At 35.6% G+C, this 17,091-nt stretch overlaps 1 protein-coding gene across 2 annotated transcripts; it reads left to right on the top strand.

The window, feature by feature from the left end:
* The first annotated feature begins 213 nt into the window (after positions 1–213).
* On the top strand, positions 214–1,222 carry LOC114184103 (secreted acidic protein 1A-like). 2 transcript variants are annotated; one of them, XM_028071346.1, is made up of 2 exons: positions 214–357; positions 500–1,222. In XM_028071346.1, the coding sequence occupies exons 1-2, from the start codon at positions 305–307 to the stop codon at positions 933–935; spliced, it is 489 nt and encodes a 162-aa protein (XP_027927147.1). In that variant the 5' UTR covers positions 214–304; the 3' UTR covers positions 936–1,222. The 2 variants fall into 2 exon arrangements, with proteins under 2 accessions (XP_027927147.1, XP_027927146.1); XM_028071345.1 differs by having other exon boundaries at positions 491–1,222.
* Positions 1,223–17,091: the final 15,869 nt, after the last annotated feature.

Raw genomic sequence — 17,091 nt, 5'->3', positions numbered from 1 at the left:
TCTTGATAAAAATAACTATAAACAGTCAAAATTATTTAAAAATAAATAAAGAAAAAATGAGGACGAATAAACAAGTTGATAGTGTTAACTATTGATACCGAGTCAGGCCACCTTATTGGACCATTCATTCCTACCAAGAAATAAATATAGAGACGCGTTGCATACTTTGACTTTTGTCCCTATAAATACCATCATCACCTTAAACTTACCACTACCAGTAACAAAATCCAAAACCTAACTTTTCGGCTCTCACAAACTGTTATATTATCCTATAACAAGGGAAAAATCAACTTCAACTTTCTTCATGGCTCCGTCTGAGTTTAGCTCCAGCACACAAGAACCTACCACCGTGACCACGTAAGTGTTTGCTCAATAATACAAAAATTTATATTCATTAAGTTGTATTACTTTGCATATTTCGTTGCCATGGTTAATTATATACTAACGTTAATTAACCACACTTGTTGCATGTCCTTTTGATAAATATTAGAGAATGCAGTTGTGAGAACACCGAAACCGAGCAAAATGGGACAGAAGAGAGTGGTTTTGGAGGAGAAAGAAAATCGAATCAGGTTGGAGATAAAGGGAAAGGTGCACAAACATCCGCAGACGGAAATGGAGATGACACAGTTGAAGATAATATTGAAACTGAAAACACTCCTTGTACATGTGACACTGAAGAGGAAACGAAAGAGAGTGATTCAGGAGACGAGGAAAAAGCCGCAGAAGGAAATGGAGATGACACAGTTGAAGATAATACTCAAACTGAAAACACTTCTTCTACATGTGACACCGCCATTGAAGAGGAAACAGAAGAGAGTGATTCACGAGAACAAGAAAACGAGCAAAATGGGACAGAAGAGAGTGGTTTTAAAGGAGGACGAAAAGCACTTCAGGTTAGAGATAAAGGGAAGCCGACACAATCAACAAACTAATAAGGAACAGAAAATGAGACCACATTATAAACGCTTCTTATGTCTGTGAAGATGTCACTCACAAATGGCTTAGAAGAACATGAAAAAAAACGACACACGGTTCAGGATGAACTCACGCTTCTGGTTTCTTGTATTACTTCATTTGCTATGGATATTTTTGTGTTTTGTTGGCTGTTTAGAAAAGTTAGGCTTCCCCTTCTCTCCAATAAATGAAGCATTCATTCATGGTTACTTCAATAACACTTTGGTCGTGTGAATAAACTAGTGTACAACCACATTTATACATATATCTTTAGCAATGGGTCGTGTGTATAATGTTTTACGCTTTCTATATTGTGAATCTTCTTTTTCTAACAATTTTCATAATCTTTTAACAGTTTACCCTTTATTTTATATCTTTATAACATTTTACCCTTTATATCTTTTCAAAAGAACATTGGTTTAGCGTAAATTAAAGTACATTAAAAGAGTGAAAACGTCCACTCTTCTTCCTCTATTTATACAACTGTCACTGTTGTTATTTTTGGCCAACAACCCAATAATCATTCTAAGTCAAACAAGTGGCATTAAAGTTTATTATTATTAATCTATAAAAAGAACAAGTTCAAGACTTATCTCAATCAGGCAATACAAGGGGAACTTAATTTACAATTAATCTATAGAAATCACATGTTCGAAACTTACATGCTGTACTTTCTTACATATATTGTACATGTAATTTTGCTTCCGTACAATGAATATTCAATTTACTTTTAAAATAAATATTAATATATTATAAATGGTCGGTAAAATAATATTTTGCAAAAAGAAAATTTATTCTTTTCAAACTTAAACGTCTTTTAAACTAAATTAATAGGATTTGACGTCGCCTAATATGCTCCGCTTTAAAAAAAAATGGATGGCAACCAATGGACCTACCACAAGAGTCATGGACAAGCATAAACAAGAAGAATCAACTTCATTCATTTGAAATAGGTGTGTCCAAGCTCTTATTCTCTTGGACCAGAGATTATTGTAATTAGAACTAGTGCAGTTTTCCCTTTTTACCTCAGGCTTTAGGTCTCGGTTTCTACGCAATCGAAACCTATATAAACGAAGTGGCATTTTTGTAATTAAATTCAACTTATAGGCTTTGGTTGCATGTAAACCGAAGCATATACCTGAAGTTGGGAACCTATAGGCTTCGGTTAAAAGACACCCGAGGCCGAAAACAGAAATTCAATATTTTATGTTTTAATAAACTAGTGGAAGTTAGAGGCGTCGGGTAAGCAACAAACAAGGAAAAATTGAAAGGGCATATGCCTCGAGTGCAATTTGAACTGAGGCCTAAGGTTATATGCCTCGGTTATTAATTATAACCGAGGCCTATAGTTTAAATTAGGGATTTAATTTGGGGAAATTTTTGCTCGCATAGACTTCATCTTCTTCCTCGTTCTCGCGCGACTGCGTCTTCTTCCTCTCCACGCTGCCTTTGCCTTCAACTATCCTTCTGCAATGGGTTCTTCATCGTGACGGAAACGGTGGATTTGGGTGGTTGTTTATCCAGTAAGCGGTGGCTCTAGTGGTGGTTTCCCGTTGATGACAGTGACTCCCACGACGTAGTGGTGTGCAAGGGTTCTTGATCGCGATGGTGGACGGTGGTTGTGGTGGTAGCATCAAGAACGGTGGTGTTGGGTGGTTCTTCCTCTCGTCAACGGCGGCTCTAGTGGTGGGTTTTTCGTTGACAACAGTGGCTCCGCGTGACATAGTGGGGTGCAGTGGCAGCAGTTGTATTCGTCTTCTTGGCTTTGATGACAACGAGTCCTCTTCGAATTCGTGGTGCTTCTTCGGTCACTTCTCCATTTCCCGCATATTGGTGAATTTCGATTCCACTAGTGAGTGATTCTGTGATATTTTTGTTTTTCGTATTATTGTCTATGTGCACTGGGTTTATTGTTCGTTTGTGTGCATTGAAGGTGGTGGCATGAATGTTATATGTTTTGGGCAATTTAATGAAATAAAATATGGTTGGAAGATAAAGTCCATGTAGTCTATTTTAATGGATTGGGATGTTATCTATTTTGTAGGTGATATTTAGTCATATGTTGTAGTGTGCACCAAGTTGGGAGTGCTAGCGGGTGGTAGTGCACTTAATTGGCGCGAAAACGCCTTCTATGTCTTTATTTGTTGCTCACGTGTCACGCTCGCAGGTGCATAATCTTCTAACCTTTATTTTTAATGTGATTCTATATTTTTTTATGCCACTTATTTGGATGTTTGATATGTTATTCATTATATGCTTAAATATATCGTGTTAGCCTTAGTTTCCCATTTGAGATTGAATACGATAATTATTTATTGTTTCCAATTTTTTTTCACAAAAATTGTATTTTGTAAGATATAATTTAGAAGGAGACAATACTAATAATTTAAATGTATTCAATCTTGAATTATCCAGTTGGACAGTTTAAGAAGATTAATCATTTTCTAGTAGTTTATTAGAGCATATATATTTTAATATACATATCTTAAAATTCATGAATATTTATCAATTGTATTTTGTATTGATCTTCGGGTGCATATTCGTGTATCCTGAAGAATAATGTGAAATGCTGGCAAAATTTCGTGAAATTTAAGATATGTATTTTAAAAGTAATATGTTCCAATAAAATAAAGAAAGTGAATCTTCTTGAATGGGATATGGTCACACATTCATTACGACGTGAGCATTGATTCAAATATTAGTGAAAATGTTCACCAATTTCAGTATATATACGTATGGATCAAGATTGGATTAATTTACCACGTATCAGCGCTGAGTATGAGTATGGAGTACAAGAATTTATAAAATTTGCGCAACGTTATGAGGGTAGAAGTGATGATGAGGTGAAGTTAAGATGTCCTTGTGTCAACTGTTTGAATGGGAGAAAGTTGAATGCAACTCAAGTTAGAGAACATCTTATTTGTGATGGTTTCCTTAAAAGTTATACAATATGGACATGGAACGGCGAATTAATAGACTTTTGAACTGTTTCCCGAACTGAATATGTTGTCGATTCCATCACAGAAGAGTAACGGGAAGAGCGAGTGCAAGAAGACAATATGGAGGACATGATACGGGATATTGGCGCAGAAGCTTTTGCACAAGCGCATGTCTATGAGACGATGTCTGCTGATGCGGAAACTCCATTGTATGTCGGTTCAACTAAGTTCACACGGTTGTCAGCGGTTGTAAGACTTATGAATTTGAAAGCGACCAATAGGTGGATGGATAAAAGCTTCACATAATTGCTCGTGCTCTTGAATGAAATGCTTCTCGGGGGAAATACTCTACCCACTCAAAACTATGACGCCAAGAAAATTCTTTGTCTGATGGGTATGGAGGATAAAAGGATACACGCATGTTCCAATGATTGCATATTATACAAAAAAGAATTTGAAGATGTGAAAAAATGTCCAAAGTGTGGGTCATCACGGTACAAGCAGAAAAGGAACAGTGAATATAGTGGTCAAATAGAGAAGGAAGGATGTGCTTTGAATGTAGTCTGGTACCTTCCAATTGTGCCCAAACTTAAGCGTTTGTTTGCAAATCCTAAAGATGCTAAAAGCCTTAGATGGCATGCAACTGAGAGAATATGTGACAGACTCCTTTGTCATCCAGCTGATTCAATTCAATGGAAAAATATTGATCAGCACATTCCCAAGTTCGGTGAAGAATGTAGAAATACTCGTTTTGGCTTAGCTACCGATGGAATGAATCCATTTGGTAATTTAAGTACAAACCATAGTTGTTGGCCCGTTATATTATTCATTTACAACTTATCTCCTGGACTCTGCATGAAGAGAAAATACATGATGTTGTCTATGATGATATTTGGTCCAAAGAGCCTGGAAATGACATAGATGTATATCCCAATCCTCTAGTTGAAGACTTGAAGTTGTTGTGGGTTGATGGTGTTGAAGCATTTGATGTTGTTGCTTCTGAAACTTTCATGATGCATGCAATGTTATTTTGCACCATTAATGACTTTCCAACTTACGGTAATATGTCGGGATACATTGTGAAAGGTCATAAAGCATGTCCTATATGTGAAGAAAACACTACATCTCATCAATTGAAAAACGGAAGGAAGACCGTGTATCTGCGCCATCGAAGGGTTTTACAAGCTAATCATCCTTATCGAAGGTTAAAGAAAACATTTAACGGACACCAAGAAAATGACGAACCACCAATTCTATTGATTGACCTTCAAATTCTTGAGAAAGTTAATAAAGTACATCATGTATTTGGAAAAACATCCAAGAAGTCATCTGCATCGAGTCCTTGGAAGAAAAAATCAATATTCTTTGATCTTTCATATTGGTCAAAGTTATAAGTTAGGCATTGCATAGATGTCATGCATGTAGAGAAGAATGTGTGCGATAGCTTGATTGGTACACTACTTAACATTCAGGGAAAGACAAAAGATGGAGTAAATGCTCATTCGAATTTGGTTGAAATGAAGATCCGAGAAGACTTGGCACCAAGGGAGGTTGGTAGGCGTACTTATTTACCTCCTGCATGTTACACTATGTCCAAACAAGAAAAGATAAGTTTTTGCTTATGTTTAAAGAGTGTCAAGGTACCTCAAGGATACTCTTCAGATATTCAGAGTTTAGTGTCCATGCAAGACTTGAAGCTTGTTGGCCTAAAGTCTCACGATTGTCACATCTTAATGCAACAATTGTTACTTGTAGCTATTCGTGGTATTTTACCCCAAAATGTTAGACAAACTATAACGCGTTTGTGTGCATTTTTCTCATCAATTTGTAGCAAAGTCATTGATCCTTTAAAGTTAGATGAACTTCAAGCCGAGATTGTTATCATCTTGTGTCAGTTGGAAATGTTTTTCCCTCCATCATTTTTTGACATCATGGTACATTTACTTGTTCATTTGGTAAGAGAAATCAAGTTTTGTGGACCAGTATACTTAAGATGGATGTATCCCATTGAACGTTACATGAAGATTTTAAAAGGGTATGTGAAAAATCAATATCGTCCAAAAGCTTCAATGATCAAAAGATACATTGCTAAAGAAAGTGTCGAGTTTTGTTCAAATTACATGGCAAAAGTAAAATCGATAGGAGTTCCTTAGAGATCATGGTTGAACAGGTGTTCTATAAGTAACAACATCTGAGGTGTGGTTGTGGTTAGCAAAGATCGTGAAGAGTTGTTGTAAGCATACCTATACATATTGAACAACACAGATGAGGTCATCCCTTACTTATCTGCACGCAAAGCTATTGTGAAAGAGAACAATCCAAGACAATTAGAGAAATGGCATTTGATGGAGCACAACAGAACATTGATGCCTTGGTTTAAATCTGAGGTTTTGAAAGATTTGCAATCTTTTGAGACTTTGATGTGGTTAGCGAATGGATTGAAACATGATGCATCTGTTGTACAGGTTATGAAATTAATAATTGCACATTCTATACGAAGTCTTTGGATGATAAAAGCACAATCCAAAATAGTGGAGTCAGTCTTGAAGTTGAGTTGCCACAATTTTCTACATCTAAAGATCAAAATCCTGTATTTGGATCAATGACATACTATGGTGTAATACAAGAGATATGAGAGGTTGACTATACCATGTTTACTATTCCACTATTCAAATGTAAATGGGTTGACAATAAGAGTGGTGTCAAAATGGATGAATCAGGGATGACTCTAGTTGATTTTGGAAAGGTGGGTTATCGAGACGAGCCATTTATCATGGCAGAATAAGTATATCAAGTTTTCTATGTTAAAGATTCTGCATCTGAACATTGGTTTCTCGCTCTTCATGGAAAAAAATAGATTGATCCTAATGAAGAGAATCTGAGTAATCTTAATGTTGTTGTCACCCATCCATTTAGAAGAACGATAAATGTTGATGAAGTCCCTCTAGTTGATGATGTACATGCAATTCGAGAAGATCACGATGAAGGAATATACATATGACCAATAAATAGCTATATGTATGAATTTCGCGTTCCTTTTAAAGTGTTTTGTTAAATAATGTTTTTTATGTGATTTTATATGTTGCTTATTAATGTTTTGTGATGTTTTCATTTCATAGGTATATGGCTGAGCATCATAGTTCATCAGAGGATGAAGCACTCACTAAGAGACCTACCAGAGGAGCCACTAGGTTGAGACAACTCTTAATTAGAAAAGCAAAGGGTCAGAAAACACTTATTGATATTAACGCCGACACTGGAATGCCTACCAGTCCTTATGCGGACGTCTTCAAAAGCTATCTCAGGATGTTCGCATGAGAGAGAATATCAATTCATACTCTATCTTTTAATCATGTCATTGAAGTTGATCGGAACATGATATAGTAGGATTTATTGGTAACTAATATTAATATTATTAACCTTATAGTTTTATTTTGTTGATAATATGTTAAATATTATTGATGGTGTTTTCTACATTGCAGCTAACATTTGATATTCCAAATGTGGCGACTCTTAAACACAAATGTTTGTCATCGATGGCTAAGAAATTTTGTGGTTTTAAGACCAAGTTGACGTCTAGGTATGTTTTTGGATCTAAAAAGAATGAAAATCCATTGTTGAAATACACATGGATTGATGAAGACACATGACATTAGTTTGTTGAGCTTTAGACATCTGAGGAATGACAAGTATGTTTATTTGAAATCATCAACTGCTTAATTGATAATTTTGTAATATTTGATCTAATTAATAAAGTGATTTTATATGTTACAGAAAAAGAGAAAAAAATACTCAAAGTATAAGTGCTCAAAATAAAAACCCGCACATATTGTCTCGTGGTGGATATAGAAAACTTGAAGAGAAGATAATGTTAGAAAAGAAAAAATCTAGGCCCCCACCTTCTGAGGGTGAAGATATTGAGCCTCCTTCACCACCATCACGTCATGAAAAGTGGAAGTTTGCTCGTAACGCACATCGAGCAACTACAGTTCTGAATCTGCACGAGAAATATCTGAGAAAATTGTAAGATACAATTCCTATCTAAATAACTCATTCGTGTTTTATATTGTATTATTTTTTATAACTCTTTTTTTACAATGCAGGATTTGTTGGTTAAGAAAAACTCCCAAGGAGGATTCACTCCAGAAAGTCGTCATGACATACTTATTGTTGCAATTGGATGGCCTGAGCACCTTAGACGTGTGCGTGGTGTTGGATCAGGATCACTATGAGGGTGAGAGGTGAACTTATGTGCCAATTGGAGCATTATGGCATTCGTTCGCTAGTGGATCCTCCACTAGAAGTAGACCCATTTGTGCCTCCCATGCGTAAATTTTTTTTCTATAACTTATGAATTGAATAAATGATATTTAATAAAATAATTGAATAACATTAATAAATCGTTGACTCTAACAAGTAGAAGCGAAAATGGGAGTTGTTCAGCCCCACCCAAGAATGACATGGACGACACTCATCCATGTCAGCTATATATTTGGGATGGTACAGAGAAGACACTAGTGGCTCGTGGAAAAGTATTTGAGGCAGCCACAGTTCTTCATGGAATGAAGTTATTAGAAGATAAGGTTAAGGTCACGGTAGAGGAGATTCTTCTGCCATTTGCTTTAGTTCCTGTGCCAATAGATGAGGTATATATTGTGGCTCAGGCACTCCAATGTTTCCTTGTTTGGCCTAGAGATTGGGTTGTTTCTGACCCCCCGGTACAGTCTCTTAAACCCATCATATACTAAATTTTTAAGTTTACACATGTTTATTAGATTCAAATTTAAATTATATTCCATTTTAACTCAAATTGCATCAAGATAGGAAAATCCTTAACCAAAGAAGATTCCTCTCTCTTTGGAAGATCCTCTTGGTGCATCTCTTTGAAATGATCTATATGGGTTTATAGACTCCCAACTCACTCATGAAGGCAACAAGTTTGATAACATCCAAGCATATGTGACCAAATGCTTTCAACGTGGAAAAGAAATTTATTTTATCCCTTATATTGCTGGGTATGTCATTTTTGTTAACTTATGAATATAATCAGTCATTTTAATGCATAACAATGAATTTATTTTCCTATCAGGCGTCATTGGCAGTTACTTGTGGTTTCCCTAAACGAGAACCTTTCTGTGTGATTTTGCTCTTTATATTGCCCTCCCCCAACCATCTTAGACAAGTGATAGATTGGTAAGAACCTCAATGTCAATCTTATGAATATGACATGTTATATAAAAATATCCTAACTTATTCCCTATATCATAGTTCAATTGTTGCACATAACATGTTGTTAGGGAGATCAACGACTAAGGCAAAATGTCTTGTATGGTGTTCCCTCCAAGTTTGATATTTTTTATTCATATCTTTATAATTGTTTGCTCTATTTTCTTCCTTAATGAATTGTAACGTTGTTGATATAATGTAGTGTAATAGACAAACCGGCTCATATGAGTGCGGTTACTATATAATGCAATGGATGACAACCGTTGTGCGCGCTCGTATTACAACAAATTGGGAAACAGTAATATATATTTCAATTAAAACGAATACTTTGCAATATTGCCTTTTTATATACTAACTTAACTTAATCTCTTATTTTGTAGACATTCAAGAGTCCTGCCGCAATTCTCGCAAAGTCCATAAAGTTTGGTAGGATAGTGTGCGCCAAATATATAATTGAAATGTATAATAGTATTGATTAGGACATGTATCTAGATTGTAAATGATTTGTAATTGTCTTTTAAATGCATTTGAATTGTGGATGTGTTATAAAATATTTTGTTCTGGTCTGTGCTGGATGTTGAACATAATTTGCAGGTTTAAATGTGGGAATAACACCAAAACAAAAATTGTATTTAAAAAAAACACTATATTAGGCCTCGGTTCTTACCAAAACCAAGGCAAAAAGGCAATATATGGCCTCGGGTCAAACCAAAACCGAGGCCAAAAGTGATCGAATTTTTAAAAAAATATAAAAATGAATGGCACATATGGCTTCGGTTGCAGGTAACCTGAAGCAGAAGGTTGGATATATGGCTTTGGATAGGCAGGAACCGAAGCAGAAAGGTGGAGATATATGGCTTCAAGTGCTTTTGAACCAAGGCAGAAGGGTGCTTTATGGCTTCGGGTCACATCCGAGGCCAAAAGCCTTTACCTTTTGGCCTCGCCCTAATATGCTTCGGTTTTGGAACCGATGTAGAACATAAAAAACAACCGCTACCAAAAGCCTTTCCTGCACTGGTGATATGTTTCGTTGGGCCTTTTACTATGGGCTAGGTAGTAAATGATTTTATTGGCAATTACTTCCTACACCCCATCAAACTTCTTCTCCCACCCCTTTAAAATGTTTCTAGAAAACGTTTTCCGTAGAAAGAGATAATTTTGCCTTTTCGGGAAAAAAATTCCGGAATGATTTATCGTCTTCCGAAAAATGAATTCCAGAGATGATGGTGCAAGATATGGTGTAGGAAGTAATTGCCTATTTTCTTTCGGCCTTGGGCTTATATTGTAGGGTTTTTGGGTCTATAGTGGTGAACTAAAATGTGATGCCAATTAGCGTTGATTTGGGCATGTTTGGGCCACAAGTCAACCTAAAAGACATTACCTTGCTCTCCAAGGATAAGGATGTGCTTGTCTTTTGTGCCTAGGTGCATAAGAACCATGACCTTGCTACTTGTCAAGTCATATGTCTCTCCTTTGGCCCCCAAGCTTGAGTAATATGATTTTCTTCTCCTTTTTTAGACACCTCTAGGGTTTGCTTGGGTAATAAATAGAGGCCACCACCCATTGTAAAATCCACTTTTTGATATTAGTAAAGAAGTGCTACCAAAATTGTGTCATTCTACTTCTCTCCAAAAGTCACCTAGGCTAGAACTCACCTTTAGGTTTTTTCTACCATCCTTTCTTGAGAGTTGACCTAACCTCTCTTGAGAGCACTCAAACACCACCACGTTATCACCATCACCAAGCCATTAACCTCCATTTCCCATAGCTTCCGCAACCCCTTGGAGCTTCTTGCCATGTGCATCATAACTTGGAGGAAGACCATCTTTGGTATCAAGCACTTTGGTCATCTTAGTCTTCAAAAGCTAAGTATCTTGGTTTCCCTCTTTTTCCTGTGTTGTCTACATGTTGTTTTTCATGTTTTGTTGAGTATTCATTGTTTCAAATTTCCATATATGTCTTCTTGTTGTAGTTCAAATTGATTTGCATCATCTTGCACTATCCATGTGCGATTTTATGTTTCTTTCATATATGATCGTGTGTGTTTTTGTTTTTATTTGAGTCTTTGTTAGGTTTGTTCTGTAAATTTGCTTTATTTTGGGTCAATTTCATTTGTTTTTGTCATTTCTTCCTAGTTTGAACTTGGTTTTGATTAAAAATTGAAAATCTTCATCCTTTGTGTTGGGCGAACCATATGTGTTTTTTTTTGCTTTCATTTTGCATTTTTGAGTTCATACTCATTATTAGATCATTATCAAGTATAAAGAGTTAAGTTTCTCTTATGTTTGCTTGAGTTTTATATTCTCTATTTTGATTCCATTAGGTTTCTTCCATGGTGAATAGCTTCTTGTTTCTCATATCTTATCGCAAGCATTTTATATAATGTGTTATAATGGTTTTGTTTTCGTGTTGGAAAAATAATTGAGAAAAAGAGAAAAGAAAAATCAAGAAAAAGTGATAACATATGTGCACTAAAACCACTACTACTACTTGACTTAGGTTTGTTTCATTTTTATTTGAGCTTAGGTTTAAATTTGGAATATGGAGTAGCTGTTTGGTCTTAGGTTGAAGCTAAAAGAGTGTATATATGCACCATTACCATTCGACCTAAGAGAACAAGAAGCATCCTTTGATTTCTAGTTCTTTTATGTTTTTATAATCCATTCTAGTGGCATTCCTTAGTTGTTTCATATTTTATGTGCTTAATACTTGTTTCTAAACATTTTTTTCTTGCTTGTCTTTTTCAGACATCTTGGTTTTTGTCCCATAAATTTCTCTTTGAGTTTAGGTTTTGTTCCATTTAAGCTTTTCCTTCCTTTGTTTTCTTGGCCTTCTTCGATTTTGGTGTTTTCTTTGGGTGTAGACTCTCTTTGGAGGTGGACCAACCACTTGAGCTAGCATCTTAAGGGGTTGAAACCGAAGTGGAGCTCAAAGCCTAAGAGGGAGCAAATACACATTGAGGGAAGAAAAGGGAAGAAGGAGTGAGACACTTTGGACAAGAAGTTCTAGCTTTGAGTTATAACTTTCATTGCTTTTACATCTTTGTATACACAACCTAGTTAGAGATGTCTTGGGGGAACCTTTGGTGTTCACCCATCTCGTACTTAGAACCTTTGAACCTATAGTGAAGCATTTTAGTTTAGGAGTGTCTTGAGGGTTTTTAATGATTCAAGCCTCACTATTAGACTACATAGTCTTGGTTCTTTTACATTCCTTGCTTTGTTTTGTTTTTGCTTATATTTTAACCTTGAGTCAAACTTTCTTTTTCATCTAAATTCTTGTTGAGAATTTTGATGCAAGAAGCTTGAGGTAAACTTTGGCTAGGAAAGACTTGGTTCACTTCGGATTCAAAATTACCTCATATGCTTCGGTTCTTGCGGAAATGAAGCATATAAAGACGTAGTGAAATTTTTGCAATTTTTACTAACTTTTTTTCTTTGGTTGTGTCAATAACCAAAGCAAAACAAGGTTTTCTACCTTGGTTTCTATAGAACTAGTACCTTTAATGGTTTAGGCTTTAGTTTCCAAGGACTCAATGCCTATAAGTTTGTTCAAATTTCAACACTAGCACTTTTGTTTAATATTTTGTGAGATATCACCTCGATTGTTTTAATAATAGAAGCAGAATGGTATTTTATGTTTCGGTTCCTCTAGAATTGGTCCCTATAATGGTTTAGGCTTCGGTTTCTAGGGACCTTGTGCCTATAAGTTTGTTCAAATTTCAAAACTGACACTTTTTTTATTATTTTATGTGACAAATTGTCTCGATTCTCGAAGAACCGATGCCTAAAGTAGTTATATGCTTCAGGTTTTTTAAAACCAAAGCCAAAAAAACACGGTTAATATTTTAAAATTGCCATTGGACGTAGGGTTTTTTGCCTCGGTTAAAATTTCAACCAAGTGAGATTCGACTTTAGGCTTCGCTTTTCTAAATAATTGAGGCCTAAAGCTTGTTCTAGGGTTAAAAATCATGAATTGTAGAGTCGTGACCATTGTTCTTCTTCCTCATTAGTTCATCTTATCTCGCAAAGTGCCTCCATTGTGGTACTGATAGCCACCGTCGCACCTCTAGCCCCCACCAGCAGTTGTCGCGTCACCAACCATCGTCTTCGTTGTCATGTTGCGAACCCTTGTCTTCGTAGTCGCGCTTGTGCCTGGTGAGCTCGAATGTCATTGTTCGCACCCCTTTTGCGTTTCCACTTTTTTTATTCGTTTTGTTTTTTTCTTTTGTTTTGCTTTTTTTCATTTTGTTTAGGGTCTTGAGCGATTTGCTTTGTTTTTTTTTTCTTTGGTGCCTTACATTTTTATGGTTGCATTTTTTATCATGTATTGTTGCCTTATGGTGGGACTTGTAACTCTCGAAAACGTGGGTACAGTTGCATCCTCCTCTATTGTCATTCTCTTTTCAGGTTCCTGGGTTCTTATTTCTAATATAAGCCTATAATTTTGTAGTATGTTGTTTATTTATTGCATGTTAAATATGTTAGTTTTGAAATGGTTGAAAAGCCAAGAAGGGGGGGTTGAATTGGCTAGTTAAAAATTTAGGCTATCTTTGCAAGCTAAAAATTACCTTTAATTGAATCAAATAGATCACCAAGTTAGGATGCAAACAGTACTGAATTGTACACTTTCAATCGATCAAAAACAAAGTTAACAAATTGATTTTACCAAACAGATTCTGTTCCAGTATAATCAATCGATTGAAATAGAAAAACAATTGACTGAAATACTGGAAAAATGCAGAAATGCAAATTCGAGTTTTAAACCAGAAACAATGCTCAAGAATGATTAAGACCAGTTCCAAATGATTATACAAACATGCTCAATGATGCAGATGCTATGAAAACATGCAAGAACATGAAAAAGATTATTAAAGCACAAGTTTTTTAAACTTTAAAATGAAAATGCAAGAGAGAAAGGTTAGAGAAGAGAGGACACCACGTGATTTTTATATTGGTTCACTCAAACCTGAGCTACATCCAGTTTGTCAAGGCAACCTTATCTTGACTTTGCACTATTTCAAAAGTTTTACAAAGTATTCACCCTTACACTTCCAAAATATGCAAAAACACCACAAAAGATTCTTGAATCACACAAGAATCACACCGGCACAGCAAGAACCCTCTTACAGACCTGGAAAACCACCAGGCACATACACAAAGCTTGAGAAAGATCAAACCTCAGTGGTAGGACATCCCATCCTACCACAAACCACTTTCTCCAAGCTTCAAACCAAGCCAAAAGCTCCAAGAATTTATCCAAGATCAATCTTCAATAGCTGCAACACGTATGATCACGAAGGAGAGAGTTTCCACAAGTTTCCAGAACAAATTCGTGCTCTAAAATGATCAACATACCTCTCTTTTGAAAATCGCAGCTTATATAGTCAAACTGTTACGAAATTCAACAGGTTGATTTCTAAATCAATCAGTTGATTTCACTTGACTTAAGTGAATTCAGTCGATTAAAAAATAAATCAACTGATTGAATTTGTTGCAATTTAAGACTACTGCAGCCGACCTTTTAACTTGTTGAAAAACCATTCAACAAACTAAAAGAGACATTTTAACCTGTTGAAAAACCATTCAATAGATTAAAAGACATCTAATTAATGTTATAAGGTCTACAACATGAATTACAAACTTAAAATACACTTTGTTAATGATATAACTACATGGAAAGCACATGTTCTAGCCTTGATCAACATGGTTATCATCAAATCTCCTTTCCTTCATCAATGTAGGCTTCATTCCAATGTTAATGGCTTCAAGATAGTTCAAAAGAGCTTGATTCAATCTTCATCAAATCTTCAAGAAGAAAACCGCCTTGGTTGAATTGGTTGTGCATTTACTTTGAGATCAGAAGGTGGTGGGTTTGAACCTTAGTAGAGACAAATTAAGCTAGCTTTCTTTTTGATAAAATTATTTTTGGCATGGATGAGAAGAGTCAGAAACCCTAACCGTTGTAGAGAGCAATTGGAAGGGTTAGAAAAACAAACAGTAATGGACCTTGAATGGCAATTACCAACATTAATAATTAAATTTCGTTTTTTTTTTTGTCATTACACTTAATTAAGACATATGAGGCCAATTGAGGGAGAGAAGAAGGGTTTTTTTGACTTTCCATTGGGAAGTATTTTGAGAAGAGAAATTCCAAAGAAAAGTTGTGTTTTATTGAGTGAAAGGAGGAGCTGAATTGTGGGAGAGCTAAGGGAAGCCATTGTTGATAAAGGAGGAACTATAACTTACTCAATTTGAGCAAGGATTTCCAAGTTAGGGGAGTTGGACTCTATGATTTTTAATTCCTATCATTAATTTTGAATGATGTATGTATTTTTGGATGTCTGAGCCTTGCCTGTTCTGTTAATTTCATAGTTTCTGGAAATTTTCCAGAAACCGCCTAGCGGGCCTTCAAATTCCGCTAGGCAACTCATGTTATTTGTAGTGTTTTTCTGGGTTCCTGATAGAAACTGCCTGATGGCATGATCTAGCTGCCAGGTGACACATGCCTGTCAACCCCGTTTTTTGTGTTTTTGTATGATCCGCCTGGTCGCGAGGAACACCCGCCAGGTGACACGAGCTAATTTTAATCAATTTTGATTGTTTTGGGGTTCTTGGTTGATTATTTGATTGGGGAAAAAGGGATCTCTATCTATTGGTTGATTATTGGATGCCATATATTGTTGAATTACGTTGTGATTGGAAGTTAATTGCAGAAATCGTATGAACACCTGTTTTAGGGTTTGGGAAATTGAGGGTGTAGATGTTATGGGATTAATGGATCTTTGAATTGTAGTGAATATTTATAGTTTTCAAATGATTGAAATCCCAAGAAGTAGGGGTTGAATTGGCTAGTTAAAAATTTAGGCTATCTTTGCAAGTTAAAAACCACCTTTAATTGAATCAATTAAATCACCAAGTTAGGATGCAAACAGTACTGAACGGTACACTTTCAATCGGTCAAAATTAAAGTTAATCGATTGATTTTACTAAACAAATTATGTTGTGGTATAATCAACCGATTGAAACAGAAAACAGTTGACTGAAATACTACAAAAAATGCAGAAATGCAGACTTGAGTTTTAAACCAGGAACAATGCACAAGATTGATCAAGACAGGTTCTAAATGATTATGCAAACATGCTCAATGTTGCAGATGCCATGTAAACATGCAAGAACATGAAAAAGATTATTAAAACACAAATTCTTGAAAATTTAAAATGAATATGCAAGAGAGAAAGGTTATAGAAGAGAGTAGACCACGAGATTTTTATACCGGTTCACTCAAACTTGAGCTACATCTAGTTTGTCAAGACAACCTGAGCTTGACTTTGCACTATTTCAAAATTTTTACAAAGTATTCACCCTTACACTTCCAAAATATGCAAAAACACCACAACAGACTCTTGAATCACACAAGAGACACACCAACACAGCAAGAACCCTCTTGCAGACCTAGAAAACCACCAGGCACACACACAAAGCTTGAGAAAGATCAAACCTCAGTGGTAGCACATCGTAGCCTACCACAAACCACTTTCTTCAAGCTTCAAACCAAGCCAAAAGCTACAAGAATTGATCCAAGATCAATCTTCAACTGCTACAAACTGTATAATCACGAACGAGAGAGTTTCCACGAGTTTTCAAAGCAATTTCACATTTAAAACTGATCAACAGACCTCTCTTTCGAAAATCACAGCTTTTATAGTCAAACTGTTACGAAATTCAACAGGTTGATTTCCAAATCAATCAGTTGATTTCACTTGACTTAAGTGAAATCGGTCTATTAAAAAATAAATCAACTAACTGAATTTGTTTCAGTTTAACACTACTGCAACCCACCTTTTAACCTGTTGAAAAACCATTCAACAGACTAAAAGACACATTTTAACCTGTTGAAAAACCATTCAACAGATTAAAAAACATAACAAAGACCAAGTACATCTAATTAATGCTACAAGGTCTATAAT

The sequence above is a fragment of the Vigna unguiculata genome, chromosome 5 (assembly GCF_004118075.2).
Source record: "Vigna unguiculata cultivar IT97K-499-35 chromosome 5, ASM411807v1, whole genome shotgun sequence".
In the NCBI taxonomy this organism is placed as follows: Eukaryota; Viridiplantae; Streptophyta; class Magnoliopsida; order Fabales; family Fabaceae; genus Vigna; species Vigna unguiculata.
This window is presented reverse-complemented; position numbering and strand designations above follow the sequence as displayed.